Source organism: Podarcis gaigeae (genome assembly GCF_964106915.1).
Source record: "Podarcis gaigeae genome assembly, chromosome: 2".
In the NCBI taxonomy this organism is placed as follows: Eukaryota; Metazoa; Chordata; class Lepidosauria; order Squamata; family Lacertidae; genus Podarcis; species Podarcis gaigeae.
In genome coordinates this window covers 26,157,809-26,173,057 of record NC_139679.1, presented here as the reverse complement: position 1 = coordinate 26,173,057, position 15,249 = coordinate 26,157,809, and the positions used below count along the sequence as shown (strand labels likewise).

Genomic DNA, 15,249 nt, shown 5'->3' with positions numbered 1-15,249 from the left:
AGACCAGTACCTGTGCAAGTGATCTGAAGCTCCATGTATTGCTTAAGATGCAAATGTTGCATGTTGCACGCACTAATATTTCTTTCCTGATAAGAGTCAACAAGGGAGTCACTGCATGTACAAATCTCTGTTGCATGTTGACTAGTCAGTTTGCAATTGAGGCAAGGAAGGTCATTTTGCTAAGCACCTATGTAGGTCTTTGTGTAGGAACCAGCTTAGTTTCAATCAGAAGTGAGGCATATTCAATCCAATTAACCTTGGGTGCCATTTACCCATATTTTCCTTAGTTTGACAGGAAGCCAAATAGCAAAAAGTGGTATTTGTGGTTTAGAAATGTTCCATTTCATCTTTTTCACTGTATTCTGTGGTTCAGACTCCCCCTCGTTGCATCCATTTCTCAAAATGTTTTTGAGAGATCAAACTCTGGAAGAAATCATAGTCAAATAATATGTTCAGGAAAAGTATGTGGTACTTTCTTTCTGGGAAGGGGTTATGGCATAGTTTCCCAGGAGCATTGTACTACTTTTGAATATGAAGGTCACCTTGCATTGTAAACCAAAGCAGGAATATTCAAGCTAATATAAATATGAGGTACCTGCGTATTCTTTGATTTTTCTTGCTTGGTAAATTTCCCCAAAGTTCTGTGTTTCTTTTTGAAAATAAATTTATCTTCTCTTCTTTCAGAATCAATAATGTCCAGAAATCATATATTAAAAAAGGTGAAACTGTGGAGGCCCTGAAAAGTAAGACTTCTTAGGTTTTCAGCTATCTGCCACAAGTGTGAACCCTTGTTCTTTAAGTGTTGCCTGTTTGTTGTTTTCTGACAGTGACTATTTGCATGTCATGCTAAACCATGGTTGAGCACAACATGCACTAGCAGAAATGAGTTTCAGCAAGACTTGGGCTTGCGCACTTCCGTCTTTTCCTCCCATGTGCCTGGCAGGGTGAGTCCAGAAGATTTTGCTTTTGCTTTACCTAAATCACACACTTAACCATGGTTTAGCATGGCGTGATGAAGGAGAAATAAGCTGCACCAAATCTTAGGACTGTGCACTCCTGTTCAAACTGGGGTTCTTACTCTTGACCAAACCAGACGAGAAAATCGGAGCACATGAGGCCAAGGCTCAATGCAAACATGGCCAATGGGAGCAATGATATAGTATGTGGGTGAGTTTCTCTTTACTGACTACTCATCTGTAATCAGTAAATATCTCAATAAGGAAACATCAGTCAAAATAAAATCTGTACACAACTGTGTGTTTAGCTTTATTAAATATTAAATGTTCTGTTAATGGTGGGGTTTTTCTTAAGAGTAATTGATAGTGTACTCTATGTAGCAGTGGCTAAATACTTCCTGAAGCTTGTAGCAATACTATATAATGCCATTAATTAATCCCCTTCCTGTTTCATTTCTTATTAGGTTTATCCTTTGACATTTATGAGGGTCAGATCACAGCATTACTTGGACATAGTGGAACAGGAAAAACAACATTAATGAACATTCTTTGTGGATTGTCCCCACCTTCTGATGGTAAATATGTGCCTACTTCTGTTCTCTTTGCACTTGTCTTAAAGAGCGTTAATGGAAGAAATCCCCTGGAAGCCTATTTTGTGGTTTTTGTTTTGAAATATGTAATCCTTGGGATGGGCTTAATGTAGGTTCTGACTCAAGACCCCACTCAGGAAACCTGGGACATTTGAATGTTTGAATAGAAGCCTTCTCTCAATACACATACATACGTGTGCAGGCAGTGCTATTTATTCAAATAATAGTGGATCAACAAGAGATTAACAATGTAGGGAGTGATACAAAAATATATTTTAGTCTAGTTCATTCGACTGTCTCTCAGGGTCCATCTATGCCAAAAAAGGAAGTTTGTGCCCTTAGGTCTTACTCATGGTCAGTTAAGGGATTCGGCCCATAGATGCATAATTTGAGAGCATTACAATACTGTACAGTCATACCTTGGTTTTCGAATTTAATCCATTCTGGGAGTTCATTCAACTCCTGGAACAGTTCGAAAACCAAAGCGCTGGACGTTCAGCTTCCAAAAATTGTTTGAAAACCGGAACAATCACTTCTGGTTTTCAATCATTTGGGAGCCGAAACATTCAAGTTCAAAGGTGTTCAGCTTCTGAGGTTCCACTGTAATGAAATCCAGCTAGCAGGTCACAGCAGAGAGGCTGCAGTGCAGCAGCAGCTGAGGTGTGCTGCAATAAAGGACTACAGCAGATGGTGGCCCCAAGGCTTCTGTGACTCCACAGCTGCAAACCAGTAGTAATGGTTAATTAAGCCAGTAAAGCTTAGCAATTCCTCATTTCAAGCAGTGTGCAGGAGAACAGTTCAGCTCTCTTTCAAAAGGTTCCTCCTCTCTCTGATCAGGTCTGTGATCCCTGCTTTTCAGAGGTTACTTTTTGGGCATCCAGCATCATTCTTATTGAGGGTCTGCTTCCAACTTTTTAGTGGCATGCATTCATTTCTCTACAGCTTTAAAATCAGTTCCAAGAGCTGTACTGTTTCTAATGTTTTCTGATTTGTGTGCGTGTTGGTGGTAGTGCATAATATTTTTTTATCGCTTTTATTTTAAAATCAAATCAGCGATGTTAGACACCTTGACTTTTGGGGGTGTTCTGCCTCAGGTTTGGGCTAGCTGCCTCTAGATATATGTTCTACGCTGGTAGCAATCATAGTGTTAACATTTCTGCTCTTGCTTTTCATGCATTAGGATTTGCATCGATTTATGGCTGTAGAGTTTCGGAAATAGATGAGATGCTAGATATAAGAAAGGTAATTGGAGTCTGCCAGCAGTCAGATATATATTTTGATGTATTAACCGTGGAAGAGAATTTATCAATAATAGCTTCGGTTAAAGGAATACCTCCCAATGATATGATACAAGAGGTGAGTGCAGGCTAATGACCATATTCCATTATGCTTTCATAAATATATTCCATTATACTACCATAATGTCTGCAAGCCATCTTGAGCCATAAGGGTGGGGCATTTAATATGAAATACTTCTTGTCCTTGGTTTAAGGTCCAGAAAGTTTTACTTGATTTGGATATGCACCCCATTAAAGATAACCAAGCTAAAAAACTAAGTGGAGGACAAAAAAGAAAACTGTCGGTTGGATTTGCAGTTCTTGGAGATCCAAAGGTAAGCACCAGAAGGTAAAAATGGTTGATTGATGCAGCAATAATATGTAATTTCTTTACAAGAAATGTGTTTCTCTGCACTGCTTGTATGCTAAAGGAGTAGATATATAGACTCCGTTACATGGCATATTTATTATTCGAATTTGTGCACCCATTCTAGTGATTGTTGAAACTAGAGATGGAAGCATCTGACTGTCTTATAGTGGCATCTCACAAAGTTAAAGAAATCCAGAAGGATGCAGATTTCAGTCTGAACCCCAGGTCTGGTCTGTGAATTGGTTAAGGGGTAAAAGGTAAAGGGACCCCTGACCATTAGGTCCAGTCGTGACCGACTCTGGGGTTGCAGCGCTCATTTCACATTATTGGCCAAGAGAGCCGGCGTACAGCTTCCGGGTCATGTGGCCAACATGACTAAGCCGCTTCTGGCGAACCAGAGCAGCGCATGGAAACTCTGTTTACTTTCCCGCCGGAGCGGTACCTATTTATCTACTTGCACTTTGATGTTCTTTTGAACTGCTAGGTTGGCAGGAGCAGGGACCGAGCAACGGGAGCTCACTCCGTCGCGGGGATTTGAACCGCCAACCTTTTGATTGGCAAGTCCTAGGCTCTGCGGTTTAACCCACAGCGCCACCCGCGTCCCTGGTTAAGGGGTATCTGTCTTCAGATCCTAGTTTGTTGGGTAGCTATTCCAGTTCTAGTTGAAATGGATCAAGGTAGTCGCTTCCTGTTCAGTTCTGACAACGTGCTTGCCCATCTCTCAGTACCAACCATGCCAGAAATGTGGGCAGGGCCACTGGGACAATCTAGCAAGAAATATTTGAGCCAGATGCTTGCCTTGCCAGTGTGGTGTAGTGGTTAAGAGCGGTAGCCACGTAATCTGGGGAACCGGGTTCGCGTCTCCGCTCCTCCACATGCAGCTGCTGGGTGACCTTGGGCTAGTCAAACTTCTTTGAAGTCTCTCAGCCCCACTTACCTCACAGAGTGTTTGTTGTGGGGGAGGAAGGGAAAGGAGAATGTTAGCCGCTTTGAGACTCCTGAAGAGGTGTGAAAGGCGGGATATCAAATCCAAACTCTTCTTCTTCTTCTTCTTCTTCTTCTTCTTCTTCTTCTTCTTCTTGCTGGAGCTGTATTTCCAACTGTATGCCAAGTGTTGTTGTGGAATGGGGATGTTTTATCAGAGTTAACCACCTATATTTACCTGCGTGCATTTTTTGTTTTTTGTTTTTACATCTGTACTACTACATTTGATTGGTCATAATATGGCTTTGTGCATTTGCCATATAGTCCTCAACTTCCAGTTACCAACATTGAGGTCGTTGGTTTACATTTCCTCATTGTTACTGATCAGAGCCAGTTTAGCAGCTGCATATGTATTTAAGTCATATTTAAGCTTCAGATTTATTTGAGGCAATCCTATATAACACAAGGCCTGGAGGCCTATTACATCCCCTCCCTCTGAGTGTTTGAAGCCTCCTAGGATAATTCCAAGCACAGTTGTTTGCAGCTCTCTTCCCACTACTTTGTGAAAGCATCTTAGGCACTTTTATACATAACACCAGACGGTGTGGGCTATGGGCTAGGGCTTCTGATCGTCTTTTCCCACATCAACATGGCTATGCTGAAATGGCTTCCAGAATAATATAAGAAATGAGCTAACGATCCATTCACAGTCCATCAGAAGTGGTGATAGCACTGAAGAATGTCTATGTCACTACATCTACATTGCTCTTGGAATGGTGCCAACATTTCTCATCCAAATTTCTCCCCAGAGTTTTTGCAGTTCTTTACTAATGGAAAGGTTAATGAGAATAATGCCAGAATCTCTGATGTTGTTTGATTTGTACTTCTGGACTGTGTTTCTTTTGGTAGGAATGGATTTGTCGTAATTATTATAAGGGGTGAGTGTGGGCATGTGGGTGTATGAGACTTCTCAGTTTGCAGGAGCTGAACAGGATGTGTTTCATGAAGCAGAGTGTTTTAAAAATTATTTTATTTTTAGTATATTCCCAAACTACTGGCAGGCAGACTGAGACCGTGAAATAAAAACTTGCAATAACAGGAGACAATGTGCTTGAGGAAACAGTAGGGTTGCCATATTTCAAAAAGTAATAATCCAGACACAAAAGTTGTTGAGCTTTTTTCTTGGGATCTTATCTGGTCAAACTGTTCACATATCTGATAGAAGTGATGATAATGATAAACGATATTATTGATAAGGGATAACTTTTACTTTCAAAATGAATAGCTAGTCCATTGTTTTCCATGGCCAATATTTAGGTATTACTCTTAGATGAACCAACCGCTGGCATGGATCCATGTTCACGGCAAACAGTTTGGAACCTCCTGAAAAATGGAAAATCCACTCGAGTGACTGTGTTCAGTACCCATTTCATGGAAGAAGCAGACATTGTTGCTGGCAAGTGCAATTTGGGGGCCTTTGTGTTAGTACCAGTTTGGTAATATAGCCAGCTTGTCACTGTATGAACTGATATAACTGAACGTACCTTCTGTTCTTGCTTCTAGATCGGAAAGCTGTGATTTCTCAAGGAATGCTGAAATGCCTTGGCTCCTCTATGTTCCTTAAAACAAAATGGGGAATTGGCTACCGCTTGAGGTATCTGTAGTCTGAAAGTCTATTTCAATGTGTTCATTATTTTCCACTTTGCCTGAATTTTACAACTGATTTAAAAAAACACCCAGTTTGATTAGCTGGAAGTATAATAGCAATGAGTAAACCTGGTAAATATGAACACTAGTTGGTTCATACTGCCTTATTTTCACAAGGTTATAAAAAAGCATTTGACAGAACAATTCTATATCTATCCACTCAGAGTTCCCACTAAATTTAATACCACCTACTTCCAGGTAAGTAAGTACAGGATTGCATTCTGAATAAAATATTAAATAATAATTGGGTCAAGCAGGCTTATACCTGCTAGAAATTTCAGTAACATCCACAAAGTACTGAATGGAAATATGATTGAGTGTATCAGGTAGAGTTGCCCCCAAACGCCAAAACCCCCGCAATTTTTTTATTGACTTGCTTAATATCAGGCATGAAGAAACAGGGGGTCCAGTTTGGACTGCCAAGCCATTTCCCCCAAACATTGCCAACCTGTCCATCAGCTACTATCATTGGTGATGTCAGCGGGTGGGCTGGACCTTCTTGGAAAGCCATCTCTTTAGCCTCTGAAAGGAATCAGTGTATGGTGAGCCTTCCAAGGAAAAAAAAAGAGTCTGCTACCTTTTTGCTGCTGGAGAGAAGCAACAAAAGTGGGAGAGAGAAAATGTTGCAAAGAGCACTCAGTCTCCACTCTCCTATGCTCAGTCAGGAGCGTGGATATTAATTTAAAGCAGCCTTAAAAAAAAAAATTTAAAAAAATATTGAATGATTTTATGTTACAAAAACATTACAACCATACTACCACAAAATATAATTGAGAAATAAAAATTACATACACCAATATTTTGTTTGTTATTTGTTATTTACTGTCTTATTTCCTCCCAAACATTCCACACACACACACATATATTCTTTGCAGTAGTTTCCCTCCCCCTTTAAAGTTTGCTGGAGGAACTGCAGCAAGGAGCACTGCAAGCAGAAGGGATTTTGACAAGTGGGCTGGGCAACCCATTTGATTATCACATTATGTCATAGGGATATGTGATTGACAACTAGATTGGCCCACCCATCTGTCAGAGTCAGCCTGCTGAAAAGAACTGACCCTTAGAAACAAAAAAGGTTCCCACCTCTCGAATATATCTCAAACGTTTTTTGTGATTTATCTGTTAGAGTTTTAGATAATTTATGAATAAAGGTAAAGGTAAAGTATTATGAATACTTATATGTAAATTTTGTTTTTCATTTGGATTAAGAAAATAAAGTTTATATGTTAAATTGGTTTACAATATGTTCCTTTTGTTACTTAAAAAACAAACAGACCATAGAGTCCCACCTTGTAAAAAATAATTAAACATTGTGTGTGTTTGTTTTTCCTTAGTATGCAAATAGACAGGTACTGTAACACAGAAGGCACAGCGTTTTTGATCAAGCAGCATATCCCTGGAGCCAGTTTGTTAAAGCAGACTGAAGAGCAGCTTGTATATGCCTTACCTTTTAACGACATGGACAAATTTTCAGGTACTCCCCTTTGAACACCAGTGAAAATTGAAGAGTAGATGAGGAAAATAATGAAATTCATGGAAAGCTAAATTAAAATGGACTTCAAGAGAAATAACATAGGTTTTGGGCCTGCTATGCAAGGAAAAGAGATGGTATTTATTGTGAAATGGGTCAAAACACCCCAAACTATGTTTGGTTTGTGTTTTGTTTTTTGTAATCTTCCTTCCTTCCTTGGCAAGCTTTTAATAAAAATTATATAGTAGCAAGACAGTTCCCAGAAAACAACAAAAAACCCTCAATTTCAGACACATTTTGACACTCTGATAAATGAAGGAAAACATTCACCTTTTGTTTCATGTGACTTTGAACTGTTACGCTATATGCAATCATTAAACAATAGTGGCACCAAAGGCTTTTTTGTTGTTACACTCAACGGCAAACAGAAATAAGGCAGCATGATTGCAAGAAATGTAATAGCTATAAAGCTTAGCGGGAGAGAATAAACTCTGCATGCAGAAATCTCTGGCACCACCTGATATGTCTGGGAAAGACTTGTGTCTGAAGCCTTGGAGGCCCACTGTCATCGTAGACCAGCAGACAGACATCCAGATACCTAATTTGGCGCTCAGGGCAGGCTATTTTTCTCTAAACCACACTCTCCTGTTCCACCCCTCATGCCATATATGATGTTCAGTCATAGAATCGTAGTGTGTGTGTGTCATCTAATTCAGTCCCCTTCAATGCAAGAGTCATAGCTTAAGGAATCCCTGACAGATGGCCATCCAACTTCTGTTAAAAAACTTCCAGTGAAGGAGATTCCCCCACCTCCGGAAGTAGTCCATTCTACTGTCAAACAGCTCTTGCCATCAAAAAGTTATTCCTAATGTTTAGTCAAAGTCTCCTTGAACATCTCTGAGGGAAGGTAAAGATGCAACTCCCTGCTGAAATTGTTTGCAGGCACTTGCAAAGCCCAGTTTGTTTGCCTGCATGGTTTGATTACATCACGGTGATGTCAGGTGACTGACCCATCAGCAATCCCATCCACCAGCAGTGCATCCAATATCTGCTGTAGGTAGTACTGAGTTGCATTGATCAATGGTACAAGACAGCTTCCTATATTTCTATTTCCAAGCAGTAGCTCGGCAGCGGCAGCGGCAGCGGCAGCTGCTGTTGCTGTTGCTACTATTACCACATCTATTCCTGCTTCTTCTTCTTCTAGCACTGTTTGCTGATCTAGACATGCATTCCCATTTGGGTGTTATTTCTTATGGCGTTTCCATGACTACCTTGGAAGATGTGTTCCTCAAGCTGGAAGTTGAAGCTGAAATTAACCACACAGGTGAGAATCAATGACAGTCCTTCTTGTAGTACATTACAGATCAATGATTTGGTGATGAGGGATAAATTCTAAGTTGCCTAACCTGTTACCCTCCTTAGATTTCAGTGCATTTAACTCGGAGCAAGCTGAAGATGAAATGGATGCAAAATCTATGGATGAGTTAGAGCAAAGCCTGCTAATGCTATCTGAGACAAAATCGTGTGTATTAAGCAATAAGTCTCTTTGGAAAAAACAGGTCTCTACGCTGGCAAAAGTTCATTTTCTTAATTTCAAACGTGACATCAAATCACTCACGGAAGTGTAAGCATCTTGGCTTTCTGTTTCTTAGTCCGAAATGTATGAGAGTCAGAAACGGAAATATGTTAAAAGGTTAAAACAGACTGCAGCCCAGAGTGAAGGTTGCATCTGATTGGCGCCTTGTGTTGCAGCACCTGATAGGGAAATAGTGAATACAGCATGTGTGTGTGTGTGGAGGAATTGCTATTGAGTCTCTTCGCTACTTCCTATGCTGCACACATGTAAGCAGCACGCTACATCATTGAGGAGAGTGGAAGGTCTGTGTAGTTTTCCCAGCGGCGTAGCGTGGGTTATCAGCACCCGGGGCAAGGCAAGTAATTTGCGCCCCCTAACCCGGGGCAAGGCAAGTACAGTAATTTACTCTCCCAAGCAGCAGCGAGCCTTCTCTTTCCCCCGCGCTCTCCCGGAGCTGCCTCTTTTCTTTCCTTTTTTCCCTTTCTCCAAGGCTTTTCGCTTTCTCTCCTTAATTGATTCCCCCTCCACACCGCGGCGTTTCCTGGCTGCTTCCCCCCCCTTCCCCTCTCTCTCCTCCTTGCTCTGCTTGCCTTGCCCTGCCCTGCCTGAGGGCGCCCTGAGGAGACTCCGCTCTCCCTTTTGACCAGGCGAGGTGGAAAAAAGGGGGGAAAGTCTCTTCCCGCCCCCTCGCCAGACTCCCGGCTCCGCTCGGCTCGGCTCACTACCCAGAAGGCCAATGGAGAGAGAGCCGCAATTACCATAAAGTTCCTCTCCCTCCGCTTCGCCAAGCTGTCAAAGCCCGGCAGCAGCGGCAACGGCAGCAGCAGGCGCAGCCAGACCCCCGCCAGCGAGCCCGCCCGCCCGCCCGCCCGCCCGGCCTCCTCTCCTTTTTTTGCCCGCGGCAGAAGGCTTTGCTCTCCCCCTTCTGCGACCTCCTCGCCAAGCCGAGCGAGCGCGGGCTCCCTAACCCGTGAATTTTAGTAGGGGCAGAGAGCTGCTAGTGTGAGTGCGCCCCCCGCCCAAGTTGCGCCCGGTGCGACCGGCACCCCTGGCACCCCCCACGCTACGCCACTGAGTTTTCCCTTATCTCTTAGTGCAAGTTAAATTTGGGACTCAGATAGCTGTTGTTGTTGTTGTTTAGTCGTGTTCAACTCTTCGTGACCCCATGAACCAGAGCACGCCTGGCGCTCCTATCTTCCACTGCCTCCCGCAGTTTGGTCAAACTCATGCTGGTAGTTTTGAGAACACTGTCCAACCATCTCGTCCTCTGTGGTCCCCTTCTTCTTGTGCCCTCAATCTTTCCCAAATAGCTCAAATCTTTCTCAAATAGCTAGCATCCAGAAAAGAGAGAGAGAGAGAGAGAGAGAGAGAGAGAGAGAGAGAGTGTACATATGTGCATGCATGCTTGAGAAACACAAGGGAGATGTATGCACGCCTCCTAATCCCTATAATGTTCTAGTGTGCCAAGGAGAAGCCAGGAGATAGTTGGGGCTTAAGTGTGTTCATTCAGCCTTATTATATTAGATTATTTCTGCCCCACCTCACCTTTGCCAGCAATATCTGTGCGAATACTTAATGCGCTTCAAGAGGGCAGCTTGCCACATCCTGAAAAAATGTTTGAAAAGAAGTTCCAGTGAGGAAGTGGTAAATTTCAATCTGTGCACATTATTTACAAGGATAGAGGTGTTTGAAAAGAAATTGCATCATCAAACATCACATTTGGCTGCAAGTTTTCTTACCTAAGGCTTACACATGAACTTCAGGAAACTTTTCCATCTTATGTTTTAACAATCCAAAAGAGAAGGAGCCCACGGAAGGAAAATAAGTGATTGCATTCATGTCATGCTCCAAGAGGGACAGATTGCTATTGCGTGAGACTGGGGGCTTATCCACATTTACCTTTCCTTTCTTTCAAGGCATGATCTGTGCGTTAAAGCTGCAGGTCTGAGCACCGTTTTTGTTTTTAATCCTCTGGAGCTTTCCCCACGCAAACCTGCTTTTTAAAGCTCCATTGGAGCAAGCGTCAGTGTGTGGAAAACTCAGCTTGACACTGGCTCTGCTTGAGCACTAAATAATGGGTTTTCATGGGGAAAGCTCTAGGACAAAATAAAAAATAAAGCACAAGCACAGACCTGTGCCTCGAAAGAGCAATTTTACCAGTGGATACAGTTTTAAGGGTATTCTTCCAGAGAATGCTTGAGCAGGTCAGCCTGGTTCTGATCTAGCAAGGTCCTTTCCTTTGTTACTGCGAAAGAGTACATGTTTGTCATCCTCAAGTTATTTTCAATATGTGTTTTGTATTGAATAAACTTAAGACAGATTGGTGTTTCCAGTAAAACAATGCAAAATCACTTAGAGGTTTTACAAAAATTAGAAAGCAGATTGTGTTAAATTAAATAACAGATTGTGTTAAATTTAACAGATTGTGTTAAATTAAATAAAGAAATACTATGGATGATGGCTATTCAGTCTGCCTCTGCTCTAAAGGTCACCATTCTTTACACTAATTTGTACTAGCTTTATGTGTACTTTTTTCTTCTTATTTCAGGTTTTTGCTATTAACAGTGTTCCTTGGTGTTGAGATTTATATGTTCAATATGTATCGGCAATACTTCAAAAATGCAGTGGTTCCTGTTACGTTTTCTCCAGACTTATACTTTCTTAAACCAAATGAAACTCATCATAAATACAAAAGCAGTCTCCTTGTTCAGAACTTCACTGGTAAGTTACATTTCAATTTATTCACTTTTATTCATTTCACCATCTGGCATTTCAATTTTTTTTTTACTGTATGACAAACACTAGGAATAAATTAAAAGTGTAATTAAGTTTAACAGTAATCTGTGTAATGAATGGTTAGCTTGAGGACAGGTAGAAAAATCAGCCTTCTGGCAAGTCTGGTTTGATTACCACCCCCCCCCCCATTCAATCACAAATTGAATTTAATGATATGTTTCTAGGATTGTATCTGGCCAACTTCATGGAACAGACTTTAAATAGTTTGATTTTTTACCAAAAAGCTGAAAGCTTTACAGCAGCATCAGTTAGTGGGCAGGGTATAAATATTTAAAAATAAATCAATAAAAGAAGCAACATTGTTTCATAATTATAGTGATTACATGACAGCACAGGTTGTGTGTGTGTGTGTGTGTGTGTGTGTGTGTAATAATATATACACATCTTGTCAGTGCTTCAAGGGTATTGATCTCCGTCATGCACAAAGCAGACCCACTCAAATAATTAACTTTCATTTATTTCAATGTGTCAGGTCTGAGTATGACTTAATTGGAATTCACCCTAAAACTCTAAGGATATTTTGATGTTTATACGGGACTTCTGGAGAACATGAGCCTTCTTGTTTGCTGCAATACCAGTGCTAACTCTAAATGTTCAATAATAATATGTATCTTTGGCATAGCAGGGAATGGGGAAACTCTTTGCATGCAAGGAATCTTTGTGCCTGTGAGAATAACCTTTCAACTTTCTTTATTGTCTCAACCTAGGATCAGACATTGATGACATCATCAGCTCTCTTATAAGCCAGAATGTACACACAGAAATATTCAATGGCAGTGATTATGTATCAGTTGCTCCCCACAATGGAGCATTAAATGTATCTCATGCAGGCAAGGTGAGAAGAAATGCAGGTTAAATATATTGGGTCTATGTGGGCATCGGTTCTGTTTGCTGGCAGGGAGTTGGGGTGCAAAATGAATTTTTTTCCCAAGTGAGATAGGGGAGGTTTTGAAATTTGAAGAGGGAACTCGACTAAGAAACAGGGCGGTAGGTCTTTTTCCTTTTTCGTCACTGTCAGCCTTGGTGGCAGCAGCAGTGGCAAGATCAAAGCTCACAAAGTTTTCTTTAATACCTCACATGCCATTTCCTTTCTCCCAGACTGCCCTGGTGTTGTTCCAGTAGCACATAAAGTGCTAGGGGGAAGGAACGGTGGCACTAGAGATTTGTCGCTGATTATGCTCTTCTTCTTGTTGTTGTTTTCAGAACTACATCTTTACAGCTGCTTTTAACTGCACCATGAAATACTCTTTACCAGTCATGATGAATATCATTAGCAATCTGTATCTGCACAATTTAAATGTCACAGAAAACATCCATGTCTGGAGTAGTTCGTTCTTCCAAGTGAGTAAATGCAAAGTCCCAAAAAAGTTCTTGTAAAATGAAGTTGCATTCCAATTTGTGACAAGTTGGCCTTTGTGTACATTGGATTGCATGACTTGTGATCTCCAAAACCAAACACGTCTTAATTGCCATGTGTTGTGGTCTCCCAGGTATTCCCTGTTTTGCAGCCCTAGTCAGGCTGTAAAACAGATTTATTTATTAGTATTAGTTTTCAAACTTTTATTGTACTGTCTTTCAAAAGAATTAAAAATGCAAAAACCTTTAAACTAAAGATAGCAAAAACAGACTGATTTATCCAGCCACGGTTAGACACCCCCCCCCCCCCGTTCTCCCAGGTATTCCCTGTTTTGCAGCCCTAGTGTGGTGTAGTGGTTAAGAGCGGTAGTCTCTAATCTGGGGAACCGGGTTCGAGTCTCCGCTCCTCCACATGCAGCTGCTGGGTGACCTTGGGCCAGTCACACTTCTTTGAAGTCTCTCAGCCCCACTCACCTCACAGAGTGTTTGTTGTGGGGGAGGAAGGGAAAGGAGAATGTTAGCCGCTTTGAGACTCCTGAAAGGGAGTGAAAGGCGGGATATCAAATCCAAATTCTTCTTCTTCTTCTTCTTCTTCTTCTTCTAGTCAGGCTGCAAAACAGATTTATTTATTAGTATTAGTTTTCAAACTTTTATTGTATTGTCTTTCAAAAGAATTAAAAATGCAAAAAACTTTAAACTAAATATAGCAAAAACAGACTGATTTATCAAACCACGGTTAGACACCCCCCTCCCAAAAAAACCCTTAAAATTATATTTCACCTTGGGGTTTTTCCCTTTGTATTCTAACATTGCAATCTGTTATTTTGCAGAAAATTACTGACAGAGGTTTCATAATGGTGCTGGTTGTTCAAGCTTTGACAGTAGGAGTCACAATAACTGGATTGCCATCATATTTTTCCATGGACAATGCAGAAAACCATAGGGTAACTTTGTATTAGAACATACTTTTTTAAAAAAGCAATGTGAAATGTCCTATACATTGGTTCAACACAGTGATTCCTCAGACCATATTCCTCAGAGGGAAAATCAGGAGTCACCATAGTTATTCCCTTGCCACCTATTTGGCATCATAACTTATTTTAACTGATTTCATACATTGTAGTGAATCAATTCAGGGCAGATATGGTTGTACGTAAAAGTGTTCAAATAGAATAAGGAAATAGCAGCAATATTTATAACTCCTCTGTTCAATCGCGCGGGTTGCAATTCGGCGCTTCTGCGCAGATGTGACTGCCAAAACCCGGAAGTAACCAGTTCCAGTACTTCCGGGTTTTGGCAGACCGTAACCTGAAAAAACAAAACCTGAAGCGTCTATAACCAGAGATATGACTGTAGTATTGTTCAGCTAACTGATACCATGCTGTCATAACTTGGGCTGGTTGTCATGCTGCATTCTAAAGAGCTTATTTATTGGGTTTGATTAGCAGGATATTCTGGTTCATATTCATTGCCACACTAGGACTCAGGTGGAAATTGCAGATCATTCTAGTGAACTTTCATTTTACCAATCATCAAGAGTCATTTTGCTTTTTCTTCCTCAAACTACGCATTTGCTACTACCACCCAAACTGTCCCATTATTCAGTCTCAGGGGAAAAAACCACACCTGCTCTCTTAATTTTAATGATGCAACTATGTTTCTTTTCTTTTTCTTTTCTATGTGTCTTGTTTTTCTTTTTTTTGCTCCATGTATGCCTGTGTTGACCAAACCTTAAGTTCAGAGAGCAAACACAAATTTAAAAACTTCCAGCCAAACTTTCATATATTCTCTGCAGATGTTTACATAACTGCTTGTTTCACTACTTACAAAGAAACTGGCATAAAAGTAATTATTTAGATGGAAAGGATCCAAAAGCCTTACCTTCCTTACACACCATGTTTCTTGTAGTATAACACAACTCCTGATATATTGTGGTGGTGTACACTGTTGAGAAGTCTTCTGCTAGCTTTCCCACAAAAGTTAACAAACATTTTCTCTTTTCACAAATGGCTTTTTGGATCCCACCCTCTGGCTCTCTGAAAACACAGCTCTAGTAACTGTGGTTGCAACCTCTTTATTCATTACATTTACTTGGGAGTAAACCACATGGAGTTATGCGGGATTTACTTCAGAGAAAACATCAGAGTCTAAATGGGAGTATATAATTTGGCTAAATGCTGCTTACATTTATCCTTTTTAAAAAAATCATCTAATTGCATTTGACCT

The 15,249-nt window shown here is 40.9% G+C and overlaps 1 protein-coding gene across 2 annotated transcripts in view; it reads left to right on the top strand.

The window, feature by feature from the left end:
* LOC310839092 (cholesterol transporter ABCA5-like) overlaps positions 1-15,249 on the top strand; it is a 55,189-nt gene that overhangs the window by 22,486 nt on the left and 17,454 nt on the right. For both annotated transcript variants that reach the window (XM_083727376.1, XM_083727375.1), the window contains exons 11-23: positions 685-743; positions 1,421-1,531; positions 2,727-2,902; positions 3,039-3,158; positions 5,435-5,573; positions 5,681-5,771; positions 7,159-7,298; positions 8,500-8,619; positions 8,718-8,919; positions 11,420-11,592; positions 12,375-12,502; positions 12,871-13,008; positions 13,854-13,967. In XM_083727376.1, the coding sequence (XP_083583502.1) occupies positions 685-743; positions 1,421-1,531; positions 2,727-2,902; positions 3,039-3,158; positions 5,435-5,573; positions 5,681-5,771; positions 7,159-7,298; positions 8,500-8,619; positions 8,718-8,919; positions 11,420-11,592; positions 12,375-12,502; positions 12,871-13,008; positions 13,854-13,967 (1,711 nt within the window). The remainder of the gene's footprint in view (positions 1-684; positions 744-1,420; positions 1,532-2,726; positions 2,903-3,038; positions 3,159-5,434; positions 5,574-5,680; positions 5,772-7,158; positions 7,299-8,499; positions 8,620-8,717; positions 8,920-11,419; positions 11,593-12,374; positions 12,503-12,870; positions 13,009-13,853; positions 13,968-15,249) is intronic.